The following is a 27,045-nucleotide window of genomic DNA, read 5'->3' on the forward strand; positions in this document are numbered from 1 at the left end:
TGGCCAATAATTGGCTAAGGGTGGCCATGGCCCCCCCTGGCCCCCCCATCTAGCTTCGCCCCTGATCCTTAGCAGTTAAAAGTACAATTTTGTGGTTATTTGCTCTTTTTAGGTTTCAGGTGTAGTTTTTTAAAATATGATTTTATACTTTTAACACTGCTTTGTATGGAAGAGGATTAGGGACACTGAAAAAATAAAAAACTGGTTTTAAAACTTTATTTCAGTTTAATATGGGAAAAAAGTCAGAATTCTTACTTTAATCTCAGAATTCTAACTTTTTTTCCTCAGAATTCTGACTTTAATCTCAGAATTCTGACTTTTTCCCATATTAAACTGAAAAAAAAAAAAAAAACAGTTAACTTCTTTTTATTTTTTCAATGGCCTTAATCCAATTCCGTAGCTTTGAATATTAGCAAACAAGAAATTAAATCAAAGATACAAATTGAGTCACAAGTGAAAAGTAAACAGAGAAGACTGAGTTTTAGGACCAACAGGCACAATGAGACTTTTCCACTGACAGGGGGCGACACTGAGCAGCTCAGGTGGAGTGAGAAGGCTTGCACAGTTTGCAGTTGGAGCAGGACAGGAAGGAGCCACGCTCACTCACTCCAGAGACATTGAACCTCTGATGCTCCGAACCTGCAGCAGGAGAGGAAGACACCCTGAAACACTGCCCAGCTTGCAGTCAAAGCGCCCTGCCATGCCAGCTGCCGTCTGCAGGCGGGATGGCAGAAGGAGTCGGAGCTTTTCTCGCCCTGCTGGTTTCCTCAGTGGGCAGTTAATTGTCACCTGAAGGCAGCAATAAGCGGCAGTTGAGCGCAGCAGCTGGTGGATGTTGCACCATGGAGATAAAGAGAGGACTTCGAGCCATGCTGATGGTGATATGGATCTTTCCAGGTAGGCATTCACCTGACTTTCCAGGAGGATATGAAAGTGACATAGACACAATGGTTTACTTACTTTAAATACTTATTTCCTTCTTCAAATATGTTTTTAATGTTTAAATGTGAATGAGGGAAGTTTGTTAAAAGTCAGCTGTGAGCTGCTCACAGCTGGAGCGTCTAGATGCAGATGTTGGTGGGATTAAAGATACCAACAACTACTTCATTATGGAATTTAAATTTAGCTAGGAGGACCGTGGGAAATGCTTTATTTTTTTAAATCAATCTTTGGTAATATGACACAAATTAAAGAGTTCAAATCAGATTTAGGAGGGAAAAAAAGTTGCAATATGACAGATCATCCTTTCAAGAGCCAGTCATACTTTTTGTTAATACCTCATGTTCATCGGATCTTTTTTGGTCTAAATAAAAGATAAAAATAAAGCAAAAGGTAGCTTTATTATTCTTGTTGGCTTTGTTTTATTCTTGGATTTAGTAGTAACATGTACACATGTTGTCTAGTTTTTATTTCTCTCCCTGAAAATCTTTTTGCTTCTACTAAACTTTACTGTTTAGTGATTTAGTTGTTTTTGCTGTTTCTCTATTCTTAGGCAGCAGTGCCACACTCAGGCACACTACTTTGTTTGTTCAAATGAGTTGTTTTTTCCCCCCATAAGTTTACTTAACTGCAAGATTTGCAAAACTATTTTTTAAATAGCACTCTGGAGGAGTAAAAACAAAATTGATTTCTTTGCATTTGATGATATCATCAGAGCCAGCATTAGTAAAAACTGCAGTGGGCTCTGCATTTTAACGCATTGGTGTTGAATTTGCACCTGAAGTCATTCAGCTTGGATACTGCAGAAGCTGAACCAAGCAGTGACAATGTAAGTGATTGTCTTATGAGATTAACACTCTTTTGTTCTTGTTGCATAACTTTGGTCTCCTTTTACCTCCATGTGGCATCTGGAGTTTACTCCTTCAGGACACCCTGTGCCATTACTGTTCAATTCCTTCAGCAAATGTACCTCTCCTGTTTTAAGCTATAAATACTCCTAAAAAAATTATTTCTTACTTTTTTCTTTTTAAATCCTACATTTCATTAAGAATTTTTACATCTTCTTTCATTCTTCTTTGCTTTTTCTAAAATGTGCTTTAAATCAGTCCTACCTGTCTTTATCCATGCTGGGTCACATCCTGACGTTTGAAAAAGGAGGCAGGCAGTCTAAGCAACAGAATAAAGTGTTATCCTATAAAGTGTTATTATAAAGTTTATGTTTCTATCTGTCTTTTGAATGCTGATTCATTTTGATTTTCAGCTAATCAGGTCCAAACAATTTCAACTCCAGCTTCTCTTGGGAAGTTTTTTTTAAAGGGATGTCACTTCCGCAGCTTGACCTGTCAATCCCACACAATACAACTGTGACGACCGTCCCTGTCAGCTCAGGGGGCACCAGAGCTGCGCCCTGAGCTCTCCTATACCTTTGTATTGCAGAGGTGCTACTGCACATGTGCTTTTAACAAGAGTCAATAGGCAAACATTTTTGCGCCCTAGGGCGTAAATACGTCACCAATCCGAAAAAAAATGAAGTGACGCTTTACTCCTCATTAAAGATTAAATATTATCTCGCACATCTAAAAAATATATTAGAATATTTTGAAATATTTTAATTTTAGAATTAGTTTTAGTATTTTTTAATTTCTTAATCAAGATCATTGGGCTGGTGTGGTGGCGCCCTAACGCCCTCTAGTGGCCAGCCGCCACAGGAATATTTATTGTCTTAGTGTGCCACTAATCTATAGGTATGATTCATTTTGCCATCTGAACATGCAATGCAACAGTTGACGCACTGCTTAGATCTTAAACTTGTACTGTTTTCTAAATCAAAATCTCTTATGATTTCTGCGTCATATTTTGTATTTACGTTTACATCAAGCTTAACCGCTTTGCTAAAGCATGAACTTTCCCTGTATTTTAGTTGGTTCTTGTTGGTTTCTGATTTCATCACCGTAAATAAGCGCAGTGATCTGAACCATTCTGCTTTAGCTTCCTATTCCTTTCTGGCTGCTGAGCATTCGGACTTTTCTCCAGAGCTGCATATAGCTTTTAAGCCCTTCCATTGTGACAATTAATTGGGTTTTTATCCAACCCATATTGTAATTTTATATTAATTTTTATTTATTTGACTATATGCATGTAGATGTTTCACTCCAGGGTATGATTGTTTTCATGACCTTGAAAGCTTGCCTGTCCACATTTCACTTCTGGCTTGCATGACTGGATCTGTTTTCTAGCTGCAAGTCTCTTTCCTTCCTTGTGGCAGCAAACCCTATTAAAGTGGATTACCGCCACCTAAAGGGCTGGAGTGAGAAAAATCAGTGTCCAAAGTACTGTAGGGCTGCAATTAGCGATTATTTTGCTAATCGATTAATCTGTTGATTATTTTTTCAATTAATTTATTAATAATCGGATAGCAAAAAGTACCATAAAGAAGATTTTTTTTAAAGAATTAAACCAATTTAAACAAAAACTGTTCCACTTGTGGAGTTCTGGATTGTGCACTTTGACAGACAAAAAAGGTATTAATGTATGTTTTTACAGTTTTCTTTCAATTACTGGCCTAAGTGGGAAACTCTCTCAGCATGGCATGTTTTAACCCGCCCTTTTTTTATTATTATCATTACAATGTCACAAGTACATTGCAACAAAGTGAAATCTCTGCATTTAACCCATCCCCTTAGGGAGCAGTGGGATGGCATTGTGTGGCACCCCAGGATTAGTGTGGGGTTAAGGGTCTTGCTCAGGGACCCAGAGTGGCAGTCTGTAGGTGTGGGGCTTGAACTCAGAACCTCCGAGACCCAAGCACAATGCTTTAACCGAACCGCCCGTCAAACAAGACGCAAGGGCACAAGCTTGAAACTGACGCAATCATGCAGTCCCTGCCCCTTAGCGCGGACCGTGCCTCGACAGCAGGTTGCACACCTATGAATTTGTGTAACTTGGTGCAGAGCGTGCGGGCCAGCCTAATTCAGAACGGGAGCAAATCAAGTCGTCCTCCATGAACAAGTTTGCCTGTACTGACATTAAATATTGCAGAATGTTTAAGTGGAACAGTGTCGTTACTGTTTATTCAGTGACGGCATACAGATGTGAGTTTATTGCCCAAGCTTGTGGTACAAACAAGGATTTTGGTTTTAGCTTTCATTTTATAAAACAACATTGTATTTTTATGTTATATAAAAAAAATGTAAATGTCTATATGGGCTTCACAGGAGGCTTGTTTCCACATTGTCACATCTCTCTGTGTGCAGAAGGTAAACCTCCAGTTTTATTCCACAGTATATTTCTGTGTAGTTGCCGTAGAAACACCGACCATTCTTTAATTGTGCGAGTACTGCACCAACATACGCGTCAACGATAAAAGAGTACAGTGCTTTTATGGGCTCACGCACTGCGTGCACGGACTGCTGCGACAACCCAATAGTCTTGTTAACTGTAGTGTGATCAAAGTTGACTGTGTATGCGATTTAAAAATTGTCTTTTGTTAAATTGTAATTCTATTACAAATACAATTCATTACCCAGCCTTACTAATAACTGACTAAAATTAGTTGGAAAATAAGTGAAGTTGCTGAACAGACAACAAAATTTCTCCCCTGACATTGTTTTTTTTTGTATTTAATTTAGTCTTTATTATTTCGTTGCGATTGTGTTTTGTTTTTTTAGTTGCTTACATATTTTTGTATGAGCTTGGAATGGAATGGCCTCGCTCTATATGAAAAATATGTTTTTAGGTTGGTTGAAGATTTTTTTTTTTTTCCATAAAGTGATAGAAAAGTAATTGATTTAGGTTTTGAATGTCACCAAAAATGAAATCGTATAAAAAACCTCCCTATGTACCCATTTGTTTCCAACAATATTATATTTGCTGGAGCTTTAGAGAAATGGGTTATTATTGATAGACAATACATCGGCCTGTCCATATTTCTTTTCTTGTATCAGTATTGGCCAAGACACGCATGTATGTACTCATTCGTTGGTCCATTAAGCAGCTATAGCATAAGACCACATGAAGTGCATGCATTACTGCTCCTTCTATTTCCTATTTATTGTTAGTGTTTTGTTTTTTTGGTTAGTAGATGAATAAATAAATATTTTTTGTTTAAATTGATACATGTGTAACAGTTGTTGTTTTGGGGTTCGGGTAGAGTGATGTCTAAATGATCGACATCTGTATTGAATAATATTTATCTGTCAATACCTTATTTGCATCATTATTATTTAATTATTCAGTGACTGGGGATAAGTATGGCCCTGATGAGTTGCTGACCTAGGTTTGGGTACTCATTTTTGATATATACTGTACTGCAGGTCTATGGATGGTGTGATTGACTGTTAGGTGTAGGCTACCCTAAAAGGTGAGCGGACATCAGAAGTGGCAATTCTCATTGGTAATCCAATGATAAGCCAAATTCTTCTTTTTTTTTACCTTAAGAAACACTGAAACATGTTTTATTGTTGTATACAGTAAATTGTTCACTATTTAAATTTTGTTCTCCAAATTAATACTAATCATCACTGTATGTCTTCAAATGAACTAGATTTATCTTCAGAGAAACACATTACTTTGGAGAAATCCATCTTCAGGCAATATTTTATATTGGAACAAAACAAAACAAAAAAATAACTATCAAACCCTCCGTCCCGCCTTGCCACGGTCCTTATGTTCTACTTCCGTGTATATTGGCAATATTTTCCAGAAATACGTGAGATGATATTACCACATGGATTGTGGGTTTTGAAGCCTGATCTTATTGCTTTTACGATGAATAAACACTTTAAAATAAACAATAAATTGAAAAAATGAGCCAATCATATTCTATAAAGCCTTTATTGCATTTGAATCAGTTTATAACTTCACAGACTAAGCTAAGAAATAACTTTTAACGAACGAGTTAGTATGAACCCTAACTGACTGTTATTAGTCGCTTTCCTGCGCTGTCCCAAAATATTTGCCTCCTTCTTCTAGGAACATGTCTAAAGTCAAATAGAGGGATAGGAGCTTGTTGACAATTCATCCAATAAGGTCTATGTAATTTTTATTGCTGTGAATTCCACTGTGGCAAAGCCTGCTTGTTTCTGTGTGTGTTTTACCAAAGGTTCCCTTTTAAACTCACAGCAGAGTGCTTCATTTTAAGAGGGCATAATGTTGTTGCATGGTTGAATGCTCGAATGAATTTCAAAGAAGTCCAACATTGTTTGGCTTTGTGCTTTCTTTTGAGGGTTAATGTCCCCTGTGAGGGGAAAAAAAAACATAAAATCTGCAGTGTGGACCCAAAGGAGCAAGAAGTCATTAAAAATGTCTGAATGTGAAGTCCCAGCTGTCAATTTAAGGAGGCTCACTTAATGGTATTGGTTATAAATCCTGTATTAAGCATTGGCTTATGACTACTGTGGTTTCTCTGCAAGAATAGCAATGAGTTTGAAAAATAAACCTAATCTTATAAAATGACCAGAAAATGGCAGGTGCTGTCTTCACTTACTTCATTTCAGCTGCACAGTTTCCTAACAGATGTTAGCTCCCTCTTAGACCAGAAATATAGTTGTTTTTTTTTTATGTCAGGATTTGTTCGGTTCATTCTGATTGATGAGTCAAAGAGCAGTAGCAAGGCACACTAAAAAAAGGAACCTTTAAAACCATTTTAGGTCATTTTATCACAGTATCCTGCAAAAGATTTTATATTCCTTAGATCTTTTTCATATGTCACCATGCTTTAACAAAAACAGCAATGTAATTTTTATTTTATATTATAGACTAACTCAAATTAGCACATAACAGTCAAATAATGTGAAAAACATCTATGGTTTGTAAGTGTGGTATGCATATATACCATATTTTACGGAATATAGAGCACACCTCACTGTAAGCCGCTCCCACAAAGTTTTTTTTTACTGGAAAAGCACATATATGTTGCACGGGTCTGTAGGTAGGTTTGGGAATTAATAAGATTTTCATGATTCTGATTCCCTTATCGATTCTGTATCGATTCACTTATCAATTCTGTGAAACAATAAAATTGGTAAGTGCACGGTGACATTCGTCTACCTTCACTTAGGACAGTCTATTTCTGCCTGCCTTGCCGAAAACAGAAGGCAGTGATCAGGAGCTGCCAGCCTCTGAGCCAACCAGGGTACCCGGCTCGTCACACTCAACTAAATATAATGGAGAAGGCATCTGTTTAATGAAAAAGCATTACTGAACAATTTCGAGAAATAAACTCATCTCCCCTTGATTTAAATACACGTGCGTCGCCTTTCCCTCGCTTCCTGAACTGCTGAGTAACTTCGTAGCATGTTTAATAATCCCAAAGAGAGGCAGGAAGCTGGTTTATTTCCAGAAATGGCATTGATTTACTAGGAACCACATTAAGCACAGCCAGTGATATAAAACAAGCTACTTACCACCAGAGTTGCCTTCCATGCTGGTCGTAACTTTAGCTTCTGTCCGGAAGGCATCAAGAACACGGCATTTGTTAAAATGTATGCCGTGTTGTGTGTGCAGATGTTTTTGAATGTTGGATGTATTTCCTCCCGTCGATGTAATTCCATCTTTGCAATGATTGCAAAGCGCCTTGTAGCCATCTTTCTCTTCCTTAAAATAAAACCAAACTTTCTATCGCTTTACCCGATGGGACGCCATTTTTTTTTTTTTTGCTTTTCTAGACTTACGCCTGGTCACGTCGTACTTGCTTACTGAATGCCATGTGCGTAACTTGCGTAAAAAACGTGATGTAAGTCGTGCTGCCCAGCGCTAGCCTCTGGTGCTGCCTGGAACCGTTACGAGAATTGTGAAGCCAACGGTGCCATGGAGTTGGAACACAGGGAACCGGTTCTGAACAGGAACTGGTTTTCGTTTCCCATCCCTAGCTATAGGCTGCTGATATCTACCGAATTGTCTCTCACTTAATTTGTAGGGGGAGCTCTAAATATCACCACTAGAGTAGGAACAAAAAAGAATGCTCGCTCCCGGTAACTTGTTGGTTTGCGGCAGTAAAACCTTCTAGAGATGAGGCTTAGTTAAATCTTTATTTCAGCTCTGGAGGAGTTACGCAGAGTCTCTTCATTGTCTCAACAGCTTTAATGTGGCAAATTCATGTCGAAATGTGTGATTATTTTTTTTACAGTTGTTCCCTGTTGGGCCTGCTCCTGGTACATGCTTGTGCTAAATGAAAATTAGTTCCTTCTTCTTTGATTTCTGGCTTTGACTTCCAAGCCGTGGCAGTAATAAAAAAAATCCACAGAAAATCCATGCTTCGTATTAGCCGAATGGTTTTAAGCGTGGGAAAAATTAGCGGCTCATAGCCCCAATAGACACGGTAGTCAACCATCCCTGAATCTATGCTTTGTAGAACCACGTTTCACTTCAATTATGACTTCAGGACTTTTGCTTACAACGTAAAATGTTTTACATATTATTTTGAAAAATACTGTAGATCAAGATGTAAAAACTATTTTTTCTTACCCTGAAGTTTACCCTGTCCCTGAGTTCCTCAGTGATTGCACGGTATTTAGTTTAGCCTAGGAAAATTCTTGTATCATTATCTGGATTTTGGTTTTTACTGTGATACCAGTTATACTGTTTCAAAAAAGGAGTTTTTACTATAGATCGTTGCAGTTACAACACCCAATATAGCTGGGATTTATGACTTCTATCAGTTTTTGTCTGATTCATGGTTCTAAAGTGAGAAGGTCTGGAATTGCTTTTGGTGTATTTAACAATCCAAAACAGTTTATTTCCTTCAGCAAAGTTGATGCATTATAAGTAGGAATCAGTGTCTATTAATGGTGACAGTGGTGTGTATTTGAAATTGCAATGGTGTGCTTTTACATCTGACTTGACTCATGCTAAGGGGAATGAATTGAAAAAAGTCGGCTTGCAGCTCACTGGAGAGTGAATCCATTTTCGGACTGTTCTGGTAATCAAATGGTATTAATTTAATCAATACTCAGCCTGTCAGACACGTCCTTGCCTGAAAATGGTCTAAATGCCGAAAGACAACTTAGCACACTTGGATGAAAGAGAGCAACTTTTTAGCTTTGCATTAGAAGAACCACAGATAATTACAAAATAACATTTGAACTCCCGTTAAGGATTGTTTGTGTTTCCATTTAGTGCACAGAGAGGCTTCAGGTCATTAACTAGGTGAAAAATGTCTAGCTTGGCCCTGCTGTTAGAGTATTGTCTAGTTTTGAGCTGATTCTGCTCTCATGAATACGATTCATGATAAGTCCAGAGCCCTTTGGTTTTAGCATAATCCAATGTTTGCTAGCCAGCTGTATTGCCTTTCAGTGAGTAACTCTCAGAGCTTAGGGTAATTCTGATTATGATGAGCTAAACAAGAAATTAGGCGGTCATGGTCCAGACGTTAAACAAACAGTGTTCCCTTTAGGCTGCTGCATGAAAATTATCAGTGCAAGGCTTTGGCAGGCCTCAGCGGCTACCAGAGGACAGGAATAAGAATTTCACCCCAAAAGCTCTTTGCTCCCATGGAAAAAAACAGTTCTTTGACATTTTTGACATTGACATGAGAAGTCATGTCTCTGTAAATTAAGTTATTAGCAGAATAAAGGGTCTAGATTTTTTAAACATTTATATATACATATAGTATATATATTTGGAAAATAATCCTTTTCAACATTCTTGTGTAGTTTTCTGCGCTGAACTTGCATCTGCATGCATCCTAGAGTCTCCTACGCTTTACTGAACACAATGATGTCAATTTTGGAGTTTACAAGGCGTAAATGATTTCTATCATGAAATCCCTTCTCACTAAATTGCTTTTTATACCCACCAAACACCAATTCTAGGAGGAGATGGTGCTTCCTCTCCACTGGCATGGTTAGATTGCAGTTTGAAAGCTCAGGCAGAGTTCTGAGGACGGTGGTGGTGTGCTGTCTTCCTATAAACAGGATTGTATGAGCTGCAAAAATAGAGTCCGTATTGTTTTGATTGTCTTGGATTTTAACTCCTTATCTCTCTAAACACTGTTAACTCTTTCAGTACTGCAGATTCTGCCAATTCTGCAGAACATCTACCACCACAGGGAAGATAGAACTGCCTCCATTCTCAATTTCCACACCGTGGCACGTATTTCTGAGTTCAAAGCTAAAGGCCATGTGTACATACATGCGGGACAGCAAAGCTACAGACTCCTTAATTGTGTGTAAGCAAACCACTCGACCCAATGATACAATACTCATTGTTCTGGACTGTTAGGCATTTTCATTTCATAAAGTTTTAAGAGCACTTTCATTTGCCCTATTTGCATGGGTTGTTGTTGAAGCATTTCCATTTTGTAAATATTAGCTATTTGATTTTATATTTTGTGGGTTTGTACTACCATCGTTATTTGTTGTTCTCCTAATGCCATTATAGAACATATTTCCCAGCTAACACTAAGCTTTTACTTAACATCACAGGAAACGTTCAATCTAAATATGTCTGCAACCTCATATTACATTTAATGAATGTTCATTAACATCTGAAAGGACATGGAGATTTAGCGAGGATTGCAACACGGCAGCAATGTTCACTGAACTAAAGCTTTGCTTATAAAAATTATTTTTAGATTCATCCACACCTGTCACCAATGCTGAAATTGATTCTTAGCACTTAAAACTAACGCTCAGCAATGAACAAATAATTTTAACAGTATAGCGTAAAAGAAAAACAGTGCATATTTTACAAGATCAGATGGAGAAATCAATTGGAGAAAATTATGGCACATCTGCTTATTAATCAGTTCTAAGCATTAATCCAACACTCCGATGGGTTTATAGTCACCTGGTGACACATAAAGCCACATGTCCTCTGCATAGTCATGGTAACTGTTGTTGTTTGCTATAATCCGAGCCAAAGGGATCATGTAGATGTTTAATAGGAGGGGCCTCAGAATGGAGCCTTGAGGATCCTCGCATGTAATTTTTTTTTCTAGTCTTGGGTTTAAGTTTCCTACTGACACATAGAATTGATGTAATCGGCTGAATTGACATTTCATAATGTCAGTCAAAACATTTTAACTTTGCACATAATCCAGACTGTAAAATTCAACTGCTTTCAAACTGTTACTAGGTTATCCTAAACTTTAGGGGGTTACCTGAATCTAGTGCTAGGTTTTATCTTGGTAAGTTTAAAGTCTGAATGACAACAAGATAAAATAAACATTAAACTATTTTATTTTGTTTTTACTATAAATGCACATATGGAAATTGCTATTAATAAAAATTTATTTTGTACTGAAATGTTTAGACAAAAGCTGTTGTGTTACAAAGATCTGGTGTTTAACTGAGTTGTGCTATCTTTTGCTTAATTTCTTAACACTTGGCTAATACCGAAAATTAATATATGAAGATCACATTTTTGTCCTGTGTTATAATTATACTTTCATGTTTTTCAGCTGGTTATTTTAAAGCCATTTTTTATGTTTACTTATTTCAAACTTGTTGAAATTAATATCATATATAGCCGTCCATTCTGAAAATATAAACCTTTTGGTCTATATCACCCAGTTCTATTAATTTCACTGTAAGAGCTTTATTGTCAAATGTTCTATTATTCGCTCAACCTCTTACTGCTAAGAAGTCACTCAGTAATCATCTCATGTTCATTTTGGAAACTTTACGGACATTATGATAATAAAGGAAAACAATAAGCTAAAAACTGATTTGTACAGAAGACTGATGGACCTAAATCCCACCCTACATTGGGAATCATATTATCCAAACTTTGTGGAATAAAAAAAAAGTCCTCTCTCCCTATTGAATAGGATTAGACAAATTTGCAGTTCAGATTAGGATTTCCAAATAATAGAGAGAGACTCTGACAACTGTTTCAGATGTAGTGGATATTGGGAGGGTTGGATTCAGGATGCTACCTTTAAATGTTCGACATTTTAAACGGAAAACAAAAACAAAGAAAGAATTCACCCCCTTTTTTTCCAGCTATAATGGAGCTTGTGTTGCAGCTTTGAGCTGTTATATACTTTGACAAAGCACTTAATTCGTGAGCTTGTATCCTGCAGTCCTAACCCTATAGCTGTCTGGTCTCTTTGCTTATCTGATTTTTTTTTTTCCTTTTTTTGAAATTGACAAAGTAATTTTCTTAAAGTGTAGCATTTCCAGAAGAGTGGTTGCCAGGCTTTATTCTTTGATATAATTAGTGGTGGGCCGTTATTGCCGTTAACGTGCTGTATTAACGCCAGACTCTTATCGGACGATAAAAAAAAAAAAAAAGCATTGCCGTTAATCTATTCTCACAGTTGGGTTGGGAGCAGGGTCTATACTAAGTAAGCTATGATGACTTTCACCTTGATATTTTAGTGCAGATGTATATCTGGCGTGGATTAATATCTTGGGGCAAGAACTAATCAGTCTTCCAACCTTTGTTTGCCTACTTTTTAATCACAACATCGAACGGAACGTGCTAACATGGATGCAGCTATAAAAACGCAGAGTTTGCTTCAGGGAAATTTTTTTTTAAAGAAGCTTCCCAAACGGAATACTCTACAAGACTAAAACTGTTTGCACATTGTGAATCGGAGAATTAGTTTACTGCAGGAATTCTTCCAGTCTTAAGTACCAGTTAAACGCAAAGCATCCCTTAGCCAATACGGAGGACCGATACCAGCTGGGAACTTCCTTCGCTTTAGATAGGCTAAAATTCTGTATTTATACATTTCATTTTGCCACGACATCACAAATGATTACCACAATATTATGTTTACTTCTTGATAATTTTTTAGGATTTATGTGGGTAAAGTGGGACAATTTTTTAAAATGTAGCTTCTCTGTTATTTATTTAGTGTATTCCAGTTCTAAAGCTAGAGTTTCATATCATACATTTTTAAAAACCTCAGGATCTTAAATTCACAAGAGACATTCTAAATACAGATTTTAGTATTAGAATAAAACACTGTGAACCCAAACGCTGTTGCTCCAAAGTTGGTCTGCCAGAGTGACTGGTGGAAAAAGGAAAAATAGAGCTTGGACTGACTGACACAAAGCTGACTGTAAACAGTTCATCATGACCAATTAAGAAGGCCTTCAGAATTTGTGTTTATCTGAATAAACACTTATTAAACAAAATACATCTCATTGAATATTATTTATTTTCATCACCAGTTATCATACAGTAGTAGAAAAGGTTCTCAGGCAGTTTGTGATGCATTTTGGAAACCAGACATGAGCCCCTGGTCTGATGTGCCACCAGGCTTGAGAAACCTGTTCAAAGACTTATTTTTATTTATTTTTATAATGAAGCCTTTTTTAGAATTCAAATGAGCCATTTTAATCTAGATTAATTCCAAGATTAAATTGAGATTAATCTAGATTTCTTGCTTTTTAGTCCTAATAGAGATACATAAGATACCACAAATAAGCTATGGTATAGTTAATGGAACAATAACTTCATTCAAACTTCATGACTTTTAGAAAAGCACAGTTAATGTTTGGAACAGTGTTTAAATTAAAATGATACTAAAACAACATCTCTGCCCTTTTTTTATTTACCTAGAATGAATGTATTTATAAGTCCCTGACAAGAAAATTAGGTATTTATGTTTGTGTAGTCTTGAGAAAAATCCAAAATGGATTAAATGGACTGGTATGTTTCTTCTCTGTTTATGTTAAAAGGAGGATTACTACTGCCCCCCCACCAAGCATGTACAAAGGTATCAGCAACATTGCTCTATCTCAGCAGTGCGGGGGGTTGTAAAATAGGTCTTAACCCCATGGGACTCTTTAAGATACTTATGTACGTGTAAGTGGGGGATAGCACAATAACTCAGTGCAGCATTTCTATTGTAGCTCCAAGTTGTTATTAATGTTAATTAATATTAAGAAGGCTTTGATAAATATTGTCTTAAAAACCAATAAATACCTTTAAAAGTGAGATAAGCTTTTTCTCCCAGTGGTATCATTCTAGGACAATGTTTACCTTGTAGAAAATCTGACAGTTTGTCTTAATAAAATCTTAAAAGATGTCAGAAAAGTCAAAGGTGGATATTCTGTGCTAAGGTTATGACTGCAAAATTAAACACTTGATGTCTGGACACACTGTTACAGACGTATTAAGCATAACAAATTATTTTATTTCATGAAAATAAAATGCATTTTGTTTTATAAAGGCACCGACCAATAGAAATCTCAATGGAATGGACGCTTTGATTCTTAATTGAGGACAATCTCTCTTCTTTGTTTAGCATTTGATTAAAAGCCGCTACCTCTGACAACCTGCAGCACATTTTTCCTTGTTTTTTTGAATTACTTAATAAAATGAGACATAATTGGTCAGAATCGGAAAGTCTGACTTCAAAGGGAACATCAGAAAAGCTTGATCTGTGCATGTCTGCACAATACATTATTGTAAAGCACAAGCAATGGACTAGAACAGGAGTGTCAGCCCATGAGGGGTCAGCGGCGGTCCTGCATATCTGGATGTTCCTCTGTTTCAGCACGCCTGTTTTACATTGATTGCTGATTACCAGGCTTTTGCAGAACTGCTGTATTAAAAATGATGTTTTTTTAAAGTAAGGAGACCTCTTAAACCTACAGGACACTGGCTGACTACAGTAAGAAGCGGTCTGTTGTGTGTTTGTCTGGTAAAAATTTTATCTGTTTATATTATATTTAGTTTATCTATTTTTTTCATATGATATAAAATACAATAACCTGAAATACTAACTTTGCATACACTGCATGAAATCTGACATTGGCCGTATGATGGACTGGAAGTACCTCTTGACTAATCCATTTGGATGGATGGATGGATGGATGGATGGATGGATGGATGGATGGATGGATGGATGGATGGATGACATTATATCTGATTATGTATTTTCTATTTTAAGTCTGTTGGTATTACCAAAACCATTTATGTCTGCTGAAATATCAGAATAATTTAGGAAGTAATTGTTGTCGGGGGTTTTTGTCAAAGACAAAAGTGCCATACATCCTGTCACTATCAAGTAATTTGGATATCCCTCCACAAGCATCTGGCAATTATTTGCTGGAGTTTTGGCCCATTCTTCCCAGCAAAAAGTACCATACACAATACCACTCTGATCACAAATCTTTTAAAGGTTTTGTCTTTTAAAGCAATATGGTCACTTGATGATCTTAAGTCCTGATCTTGTACACTAACATAAAAACTATCTGAAAAAAATACATTTAAAAGCCTTGAAGCTCAGATTATCTGGGATTATGCTTCTGCTTTTCTTTTAAGAAACAAACTGATTAAAAATAAAAAGAGGATGTGACTCCCTACTGCTGATAGGTTCATTAATTCTGTGCTATTCACTTGACTAAGTGCTCTAGCTTTCTGAACTGTTGGTAGAAAAAAACCCAGAGTTATCACTCTTCTACGGCTGCTGTTCAGAAACCTCCTGATGCTGCAACATCAGGAGTCAAAAATTGCTTCTATTATTCTTTTGTGAACTATTAAATTGCTGCCGATTTTGAAGCGTGGCTGTATTTGATGCTGACACACACCTCAGTGTGTATGTCGGAACGAGGCGGCCTAATTGACCACAGTGGTCTCTGTATGTCATAAACTAAAAGAAGACCGCCGAGGAGCAGTGCAGAAAGACTGGCAGCAGAAAGAGCCAGAGTCGCGCACAGATTTCTGTCATGTATAACTGGGGCAAATTAATTGGCTTATGCTCACAACAGAAATGGCAGTTGAGAACAGACGTATGTTCCAACAGCTGCTGCTTGTTTGAATTCATTCTGACGTGGATGGATCAGAACACCAAGTTATCTGTGAGGACAGCTGTAGCCAAGAAAATTGACAGGCACTGATTGGATCTTAGCATCCCGGCTCGCTGAGCTGATGATGAGACTTGAGGCAGGTGATTCCTGATGAGTGTGGGAATATGCTAGAAATGACAGAGTGCATCCTATTTGATTCAGGTATGTAGTCAGCTGGAAAAACTGCTTATTTTATTGACAGCTGTGGTTACAATAAACTTCCACTAAAAGGTTTCTTAGACAAACACAAAGGGAAAGCATTTCACTTAAAGTGTCCATTATCTTTATGAAGACCCTTTTACCATGTGATCAACCTACTATACATAAGAAATAACAAAAACAAAACTTGATATTGGATTTTAGGTTCCTTACATGCATATTGTGCATGCCTACGACACCTCTTGGTCTGGAAGATGGACTCACTGCCCTAGACTCCCACACCTGATGTATGCTTTTAGCACCCTGAGATGGTAAAGCTCACAAAGAGTTATTGGCACATAGTAGTAAAAAAAAAAAGAAAAGTCAAGGAATTATGGGTTAATTAAAATAAACATCACAGTATCATGTAAAAATATTTGAATTGCATGTTTTGCTGAGGCTATGTAGTCCAAGTTTGAAGACAATCATGACACTGATAATTTATTTTTTACCAGCTATTTTTCATATTGTCTACAAATTAAAAGGTCATTAGAAGCGTCTAAGTGATAGATAAGCTGACTTCCAGAGGGATACCCAGAAGGCTAAATACATAAATACATAAATGTCTACAATGCATTACATCAATACATCAATAAAATAATGAGTGATCAGTCTAAAACATCCACCTAATTTTAAGTAATCCTCACCTTTTTGTATTCCCAAATGGAAAAGCAAATAACTAAGGGACTCTACACCTAAGTTACATGTGCGATACATCATTTGAGAGCTAACACCTTCTAATTTCTGAATATATAATAATAATAATATAAATTATGATACAAAAACCGTGTGACTAAAACACAGCCTAAACTGTATCAGTTCAAACATGAATCCAAGTTGGGGTTTTTTCTTCATGAAAATAATAGTTCTTTTTTGAATAGCAGTAACAAAGACAGGCTTGAGAATAGGTGTCATTGTTTTAAATTTATTCTACTTTATGTCAACAAGAACAATAGTAAATTTGAGACTTCTAGGTATAACAGTTCTAGAGATTTGGGAGTTATAACTTCTGAAGTCATCAGTGTTTCCAAACCTCTCCAAAATATGCCAAATATTTCCAAGTTGTGCTTATTGCTTTTACACAATAATTTTAACCCAGAAATCACACTGGAGCATTTTGATGGCCACAAAATATTTTTGACGCAAATATTTTTTTAATTTTTCTAACTTTCCATCTACCGTGTGTGTTTGTGTTTGGAAAATTATTTTCAATTCCATTGTTTTACATTTAAGGCGTATAGACTTGGCAGATTTTTATTACCTAATATTAAATCATCTCTAGATGGTCCCAGTTAGGATTTGAAGATAATATAAATATATATATATATATATATATATATATATATATATATATATATATATATATATATATATATATATATATATATATATATATATATATATATATATATATATAATAGGCTTTGAAAAATGACACATTTTGCAACACACTTGCTAAAGAGCTTCATCAAGGTCTCATGTGGCCACCATTAGACATGTGGGTCTACTTGTATTGTAGAAATAAATGAAGGCTGCATATTTAACAATTTAGTTTTATTGAATCTGATCCAACCACTTCCATCTACTTCAGTTTTTTCTTTGCACTGTAATAAAATCATTTATTAACATTAAACCGTACCGGTAGTGAAATGCTTCAGTTTGGGATCCTTAAAAGTGAAAGAACTGGTCCCGAACAGTCCTTAAATTTGATTTTAACCAATTAGGTGTGGCAACACTGTTTTTAGAATGTCTGCTAGACCAGGCATCCCCAAACTCGGTCCTCTAGGCCCCCTGTCCTGCAGGTTTTAGAGGTTTCCTTGCTCCAGCACAGCTGATTTTAATTGAAAGCTGATTAACAGGCTTTTGGTCTACTGCAATCATTATAACCAGCTGTGCTGAAGCAGAGAAACCTCTAAAACCTGCAGGACAGGGGGCCTTGAGGACTGAGTTTGGGGATGCCTGTGCTAGACAATTAGGTTGATGTCAAGGAGGCATGGTGCACATCAAATAAAGATAAATCCTAAAGATTAATTAGATCCAAAAAACTGAATTAGAAGTAAGGCCTGTTATGCCAATAAATGTATTTATGCATTGATTATTTAAAATGTTGTGTTTGAATAAATGTAAATGAAACGGAGAAGCTAAATCCTCCTTTGACATTATCTGATACCCTTTTGAGAGATGGCTGTCTCAAATTCTTTTGTAAACAAATGTGTAAACTCTGATTTTTTTTTCCTCGACCTCATCAAACTGAGAATTTCATGCTGACCCATTCCTTGCTGCAAATTCCCCTCCTACGTGTTGACATGTCATTACGGCAGCCAGAAATCAGAGAGAATAGATCATTTCTGTGTGGTTCATTAGGGGACCCTTTGCTTGCTTAGCAGCAGTCACACTTTACTTTTACTCAGTGAGTGAATTTCACCTCATTAACTCTCATGCCTCACTGGCATGTATCAATATCAAGCACTCTTTGGGTCCAAGTTTGTTGAAACGTCGAACTAAAAGTAGATTTTCAGTGCAGTGAGTCATGTGGAAGCAGAGACTGATGAGCATGTGGGGAAGCCTAACAGGTGGTGCTTTGCCATCACCTCAGTGTCTGAGTTGACTAATGATGTGGCCAATGGTGGACAGTCTGTTTCCTCCGCTGGGGGACATTACACATTCCGGATACAATTTAACAATTTTATCTTTACTGTGCTCTTCCATCTTCCCACGGACATGATAGCTTTGCAAAAAGATATACTCTAAATGAGGCATACTGTAAACATAGTAGTTGACGTCTTCCTGCTGATTGCAGCCAGTAAATGATGCATCTCAGAGGAGAGTGTCATTTACACCCCGACTGTGGGTTAGGGTCACCGTGGTTTAGAACAGGTGCACTCTAATGAGCTGGATTCTCTTAAAAAGACTGTTTTGCTCTGGGTGGAAAGCAATTTCTGAACCAGCCATACTCACACACACACACACTGAAAGCCGCTAATTATCATCCACAGAAACAATCGATTTGCCTCCAAGCCTTTGCTGTTACTGAAGAATTCAAACTAAAAGAGGTCCACTAATGTTCATGGCTTAAGGGAAAACAGAGCTGAATGAATGGAATCGACTTTTGCACAGTTATTGAATTTATCAAAATTCTTCAAATTGGAGAACTGTAATTAGATCAGCCTCCTCTCTTAACACTTGATTACTTCCTATGGTTATTCGTCAGCATTTTTTAAACGTTATTTATTATTACAGAGAGCAAGATTGGTTTTCAGATTTAAAAAAGGCATAGAACTGATCGTCCTTGGAGAAAAAAAGAGAACGTTTTATTCCTGTGACATTTTGGCGCAGGTAGGAAATTGGTTCCCTGGTGGCAGATGAGTTTTGCTTTAAGACGCTTGAAGATTACAGTTCCGTTAGGCTTTCATTTTCTTCTTCTGGTTTGGAGGAAAAGCTTTCTGGATTTGTGATAGGTTAGCTTTAAAAAAGCAGCTTTAGGAAACTGGGGAGCAAAGATGGAAATGATGCATCTTTGGAAACAGGGTGATTGTTGTCCGTACGGTGGTGAGAGATTAGTATTCATTGAGGAGTCAGAGTCATCCCTGCTCCTTTCGCCTGATGCTTGAATGTCTCGCCAGATGGAGGGGAGGGTTATTATAGCCAGATTAATGCTGTCATCTGGCGGAGGTATAACCCTTGCAGGCTTCGGGCACTGGTGTGTGAGGCTAAAGAAGGTGCCTCAGGTCAATCCTGCAGTGAACTGGGAACTTGGACACGAAGGCTTCTGACATTCAACCCTAGATTAAACCTACATTAAGCTACACCTCTGCAGTGTTCCTCTATTTAATGTAAGGCAGTCTGCAGAGAACACTGAAGAGACATAGATATTTACATTACTTTTCATGATCAGGTTTGTGGATCAGTGTGTCGCTTCTTAACAGAACGTCTAACTGAAGGATTGAAATCTGCTGCACCGTTGAATGAAAGTCATTGACTTAGTTTCTGTTCATCAAACTCAGTATTTATTTCCGCTGACTTATCTTTAGCCAACAAATTGGGTTTCCATTTTTGTTGTTTGACATATTCTTTGAAGTTGCACTTAGGAAAAAAACAGATGAAAACAGAACAGTTCATAAACTCTTGAAGATGCGTTTTGTTTCATCATAACTTTCTCATAGTAAGATGGAACGAAGTGTATTTGAATATCTATCTGTATTTTTTTAATGTTAACCCAACACAACGTCATTATCTGTTTTTAATTTATTACAATAACTGTGTTGGTGGCAATCTTGGTGACTGTCTTGGTATAGAAAAATGTAGGATATCTGTTCTTTAAAATGACACTTTACTGTAAATATTTGTTTTTAAGTCAGTTGGGAATTATGGGAATCATGGGAATTACACAAACAAAAATGGCGGGGGCCATAACATTCAGGAACTTATGTGCTTGGATAGCGTCTTCTGCCCAAATTTCAATGAGAGCCTCGGTCTCGGCATCCTCTCAGGTCGCACCACGCTCTTTTGATGCCATTTATTGTTAATAGGCTGAGAAGAAGTTCATGTCTTGAACAGGTGAAGAGATCTGTGAATTGCAAAGTTGGACACGGCAAAATAACCCATGAAATAAGTCAGCTGACTGTAAATAGGAGATAATGCAGTCTGCTCATGCGTTCTTTGTTATCAGAGAACCAAGCCACAATTGTACCATGCCGAGCCCAACTGTTGAACTAGTACTAGATTTAGAGCGGTTTGTTTGTGTTTAGCTGTGAGTAGGGTTGTCACGATACAAAACTTTTCATCTCGATACCGATACTAAGGAAAATATTCGATACTCGATACCATTTTTGATACCACAAGGATAAAAACAAAGACTCCAAAATTCTACAGAAATATTTTCATTAATAAATAAAATACATTAAATAAATACAATAAAGGTTGTATGCTGTGCACAATATTAAGCAAGCTTGATAAAAAACTTATAAAATTAAAATTAAGTGTTCCTTCCTTGGCTATGCTTTGCACACATAACAATGACACTGGCCAAACCAGTTAAAAAACAAAAATAATTCTCAGCAGCTGCACCTGTTACAAAAAAAAAGTCTGAAACTGAAAAGTGCACAGAATTATTCAATCATACAGTGTTCAGAAAGTGCATTGTCCTCTATTCTGCACTTTAGATGAATGACTGCTTAGGTGCCACTGGTGGTGGCACTGTATCGATACTTTTAAAAACGAGTATTGTATCCGGATACAACGATTCAGTATCGATACTTTTTTGAGTATCGATACTTTTGACAACCCTAGCTGTGAGGGACCGAGCCAGCCAAGCATGAGGACACAGTGGTGATTGTCAAGAAAACTGGGTTTTATTTCCCCAAAGTAACAATAATCCAAACAAAAATTTCAGGTCCCTTAAAAGAGGTCAAATGAAATGAGACTAACTAAGGGCAAAAAATATCAAGTTCAAACATATCAATCCTCAAACTAACTGAACAAACAAAAACTGACCTGACACACAGCAAACAAAGGGGACTTAAATACTGGCTGATCACACCAGACTGACACACTGAGGAAGAGGTAGGGAGAACATCTACACCAATTAAAATAAAATAACTAAATGGTTAGCTTAAGGATTAAACTTAAATGACAATCATTAAACAAATTAACAAAATGAGCAAATCCCAAAAGTAAGAAGAAGAAATTATGCAACATATTTAAAATGTTGAGTCCATGTTCTTCCCCCATAGTGGAACTCCAGATGGTACCACCCAATCAGTCCATGTTCTTCCCCCATAGTGGAACTCCAGATGGTACCACCCAATCAGTCCATGTTCTTCCCCCATAGTGGAACTCCAGATGGTACCACCCAATCAGTCCATGATTATGTCAGCCACATTCTCCCAGTTGATGGCACTCCCACAACACCAGAAAAGAAAGCATAAAATATATTCAGCATTTGACAAAATTAAATATACAAAAGTTAACCAAATGTGCGAGCTACAGCTGCAACTAAGGTCTTCAATATTGTCAAAATAAACTAACACATTTATGCTACTGTGTATTAAAACTTATGAAAAAGTGTTTGTGTGTGGGGTTACTGACCATGTGACCATCACACTAGCACAATCAAGTTCAGTTGCGTTCCAGTTACACTCAACAGCTATCTCACTTACCAAGTCTCAAAAGGGTAGTGTAAATGGGGCTTATGGGTAAAAGTATATTCTCTTAAAAAGAAAAATAACTTTGGGCTGTGCATTATAGCTGCCGTTGCCTGATATAAGCTTTTAATATCTGTCGACTTAAATAGTAGTTGATTAGGTTTTGCTTTACCTACTTAAAATAAATACTAAAGGGAAAAAGTCAGAATTTAAGTTGTAACCCATACTGTATTTACTTTAACCTTTAATCCTATGCTTAGCTTGACCATGTGAGGTTGATAGGCTAAATATTCCTCTGCCAACAATCCCAAAATTGTAATGTTCTGGACTGGAGTTCATTCAAGTTATAGAAAAGTCTCCCTGACATGTGCTCTACTGATACTGGTCAGGTTTCTATTGGTATATAAATATTGTGATACTGTGTTATTGCCCAACCCTATTATGCATGCAATGCACAGCTCAAGGATATTTTTCAGGATGTAACAACCTCCCCTGGATTGTTTGTGCCTGATATATACGTTTGAAATAGTGAGCTCCATAAATTGATGAAAGGTCAATGGTTTTTTTTATGGTAGTTATAATAAACGATCAATAATTATTGTGTTGCACCATTCAGTTTTTCCATGACCAACTACATAAACTGTTAGAATCTGCTCCCTCATTCCTTAATGCTTTTCCTTTAGAAATGGACTCATTTATATTCATCATTTATACAGTGACACCACCTTATGAAGAAATCAATAGATCTAAGCAACCAAAAAACCATTATTTTAAATTGAGATCTTAGTTATTGAGAACGACACGCCACACAGATTCTTTACGCTGCTTTGGTGACGTTCACCAGCTCCTTTCAGGTATCAAAAGCTGTTTCTAGGCCAGGTGGGAGATGTAATCCCTCAAACAAGACCTCAATTGACCACGGAGAATCAGCTGGTCAGGCAGCTAAATCTCTAAAAGGAGGTTCAAAAAGGCTTCCTTAGCAGGGACACATCTAAACCATTTTTTCTTAGCGTTGATGAGGAGCAGCAGGTTCACTCGAGCCTCTTAACAATTAATGAACTTTTGACATTATCTAGGAAAGGAAGCTGAGGCAGCCTGAAGAGTCAGTAATTTCACTCTTCAGCAACATTTTATGATTGTTTTGGCCGTACTCCAACTGTAGTTAATTGGCACAAAGGAGAAGCCAAATGTTTTTAATGTTGTTGCACTGATTATCCATTTGGAAGTAAAGCCAGGCAAACCATGATGTTTAAGACAATACAATTTTATATTACATTAACTCACTTTGATGCCTATAAGATAAAATTGAGCTTACTTTATAGGACAATTCACACAAAATAGACTCATGCTAACAAAACCATTCAGAGAGGACCCTTTTAGCTGAAAAGAAACTGATCTATTTGATTCACCTCCTCTTGCTATTGTCTCTATTACAGCAAATCCTCCTAAAACGGGATTTTCTGTTTCTATAAATCCTCTCAGCATTTGTAGCTTTCTACCTCTAAGGGTTTCATTGCAGCTGGAACACCAATTTTGATTGTGGATCAAATTTTCATTGGTTTCTTTAGTGGTGCTGAGGCTGTTGGAAATAACCCTTTTATATTGGTGATGCTGAAAATAGAAACAATACCAAGCAGAATAAATTGCTAAGCAGCTGACTGTAATCTCAGCAGGCTGTTGAATGTTTGTAAATCTGACTCTTTGAAATGACTGCAGATTGAACTCAGCCAGAATAATGACATTACAATGACCTCTGACACTACTGACCTGTAGCATTTTCTATTTCTATATAATTTATTTACATTTTAGTCATAATACCTGTAAATATTAAAAGTATTTAAAGAATCATGACAAACAAGTTCAAGCCTCTCTTAAAACCAGGAAGTGATAGCCATAGAGGATTGGGAAATGTAGATGTTTTCAAATGTTGAAGCTGCCTGCCTTTAGTCCCCACCTAAATCTGTATTTTCACAAAGATATTGGCCTCTGTTGGTGTTTTTTCCCAATTTTTAGTATTTAGTGTCACTTTTTCTAATCAAACCACATTTACTAACTAAATGAGAGTGAATAAATATGCATGGAAAGGATCATCTGACTGATCCCTTTTAATGAGGTGGTACAGAGAAACGGTAACAAAAATACTTAAACTACTATATGCCTGTCCCTTCTCCCTGGTCTGGGCAAATTCTGTGAGATTCTTCTGCACTGTGTGCATCATAGGGCATTATAACTACAATCTTTGTCCTATCAGACAAATATTCATTCCTATAAACATACCGTCTTTTTGCCAGATAGTATCAGCTAATGGTGGAAAAGTCAACGGAAAAGTATAAGATTTATTCCTTTTTCAAGATAAAGGTTCAAACCTGAAATTGAAAAAAATATGACTATTGTATTAAATCATTTCAAAATTATATGCCATTATCTTTAGTAGGTTTGCAACCACTTCCCTGCCTGTGCATCAGTAAACCACGAGGAGGTTTAAAAATAAAAAGAGAAATTGATGACGGCAATGAATAACAACATGCAGGTATCTTTAGCTAAATATCAACATTATAATAATTTCCTGTCATAAAATATAAAACAGTAACAGTACCTTTCATATAAATGATATAACCTGCATGCACCAAAAGCAACCCTACCAATACAAAGCATATCCCATAAGCTTCCTCCTTTCTGCCATCTGTCTTTTGATAGCACTTCTTTAACCATGATCATTTAACTGACTGAATGTTGGCTTTAAGGCAAGGCGGGTTTATTTTATCAACAAAATAATAGAATTCTCATAGAATACGTCACAATGTCATACCTCAAACAGATACTTCAAGCTGGGACTTAATAGTTTAACCACAAAAAGGTACATAAAGTTTATCAGATAACAATAGACTTTATTTTAAAAGGTTTCCTTTTCTTTTTTACTTTCCATGGGTCCTCTGTCAGTACAGAATTGGCACTTTTTCCATGCCAACCAGGTAGAAATGAACCTGTAAGCATAAAAAGTTAAAATAATGATTTGCCATTTGATTTTTTTAATCAAAATATAAAACATTTTTATATCAAGTAGAAGCTCTAGACATTTGAGGTGGCGATGAAGCAACTTCAAAACAGATCCCTACAAAATAGATTGAACTTGTTATCTCAGCTTTTGCAGTCCTGTCAGCATGAAGCCATGAAACAGAAAAAAAATTTTTTTTGTATGTTTATAAAGAAATCACAGTCAATAAATTAGGTTTAATGAAAAGTCAATGTATTTCAATTAAATTCAATTCAGTTTATTCATAAAGTGCCAATTCACAACACGTCATCTCAAGTCACTTTACAATTCATCCAGATCATACAGTCAAATTGATTCAAAGTTTTCTATCTAAAGAAAACCAGTTGATTGCATCGACTTATTGACTCAAATGCAATCCCTCACACTAAGCATGCTTGTTGCGACAGTGGGGAGGAAAAACTCCCTTTTAACAGAAAGAAACCTCCAGCAGAACCAGGTTCAGTGTGAGCTACCATCTGCCGAGGCCAACTGGGGTTCAAGGAGACAGAACCAGACATACAAAAGGCAAATTTAAAAGGCGACCCCGTCCAGGAAACACACGGCCAGGCAGATGAGCTCTGAGCCAACTCCCATGTCAGAGGATGAAGAGAGCACATCCAGCTAGTCGCAGTCAGAGAAACAGGACTAGACTGAAAAGACAGATCTCGAACATCTATAAACAAGGGTGTTGATGTGCAGCAGCACAGCCGATACTTCTCTCCAGGATGGTGTCACAGCCAAACGGGACCAGACCAGATGAAGCTACTATGATGAGAAAAAGCAAAGAGAGCATAACATTAGAGATTGAACTAACAGATTCTGCAGAGTGGGAGAATAGAGATAGAATGAAGCAGAATGATGTCAAAGGTGTCCCTATGTCCTCCTCAAGTCTAAGCCTATAGCAGCATAACTATAGAGATAACTCAGGCCACTGAGCCACTCTAACTACAAGTTTTATCAAAAAGGAACGTTTTGAGCCTACCCTTAAAAATAAAAAGAATAATAAGTAAGAAGAATGTATATTTCTTGTTTGTACAAGAAAATGTAAAAGGCCTCACCGGATCATCACTACATTAAAATATGTTTCTTAAACTGCCAAAATAGTAATTAGTACCTGCATTACCTAAAAGGCAAACTTTCATATGTCTCATATACACTTTCAGCCATTGCAAATGCATATCGGGCAGTGCGAAATCTCAGAACACCTGGCCAGGTTTAAGGCAGTTGTAGCTGGGCTACCACCCTGTTAGTTAAACTAGCCTAGCAGGCAGACTGACCCTTCAAAGGGACTCCTCCACTCTATTAAAACATATTTAAAGGAAGGACCATAATATTGTAGAACTGACTACACATTTAAAGTTCTGAAGTGCACCTTCTCACTTCAAAACACATTAAAACAATGTTTTATGTTAAAATAATGGTTAAAGACTGACCGTCTCAGCTGGCATTTCGACAGCTGTTAACCGAAGATAAAACTCTATATCACGAGTAATCTGTGACACCGGCCTGAATGCATGAGGATTTGCTACTTCTGCACAAATTTTAAAGCTGGTTATTATTTTTGATAAACTGACTATACAAATGAAGTTGTAAGGAGTACTTTCTTACTAAAAAAAATTAACTAAAGCTATTTTCGTAACACATTAAACGTATCAAAACATTTGTAAGTCACCTCAAACCCTTAAGCCCCAAGAGTTTTTCAATTACCACCTCAAATTACATATCCTTTTAAACTTAGAGTAGCTCCAAAAAGGTGGAAATGTACACAAAAATATTTGTTTGATAGAAAGTATTTAAAGATTTCTCAAGTGGAGACACTATTGTAAATGTAAAGATTTCTGATGTATAGTTCATAGTTTTCAAGCCTCTGCAAATAAACACTGCAAAACACCTCAAAAACCCCTTTTGCAACAAAAAAGGAATAAAAAGGAATTTGTTTGCATAAAAGTGTCAATTTCAATGTATTTTTCTACTTCTGCATATA

General features: G+C 36.7%; 1 protein-coding gene across 2 annotated transcripts in view; it reads left to right on the forward strand.

Annotated features, from left to right (window-relative positions):
• Nucleotides 1-560: 560 nt before the first annotated feature.
• Nucleotides 561-27,045, forward strand: part of esamb (endothelial cell adhesion molecule b) — a 104,930-nt gene continuing 78,445 nt past the window's right edge. For both annotated transcript variants that reach the window (XM_038303363.1, XM_038303364.1), the window contains exon 1: nucleotides 561-897. In XM_038303363.1, the coding sequence (XP_038159291.1) occupies nucleotides 843-897 (55 nt within the window). In that variant the 5' untranslated portion in view covers nucleotides 561-842. The remainder of the gene's footprint in view (nucleotides 898-27,045) is intronic.

This window comes from Cyprinodon tularosa, unplaced genomic scaffold (genome assembly GCF_016077235.1).
Source record: "Cyprinodon tularosa strain WSP-4 unplaced genomic scaffold, ASM1607723v1 ctg51, whole genome shotgun sequence".
Lineage (NCBI taxonomy): Eukaryota > Metazoa > Chordata > Actinopteri > Cyprinodontiformes > Cyprinodontidae > Cyprinodon > Cyprinodon tularosa.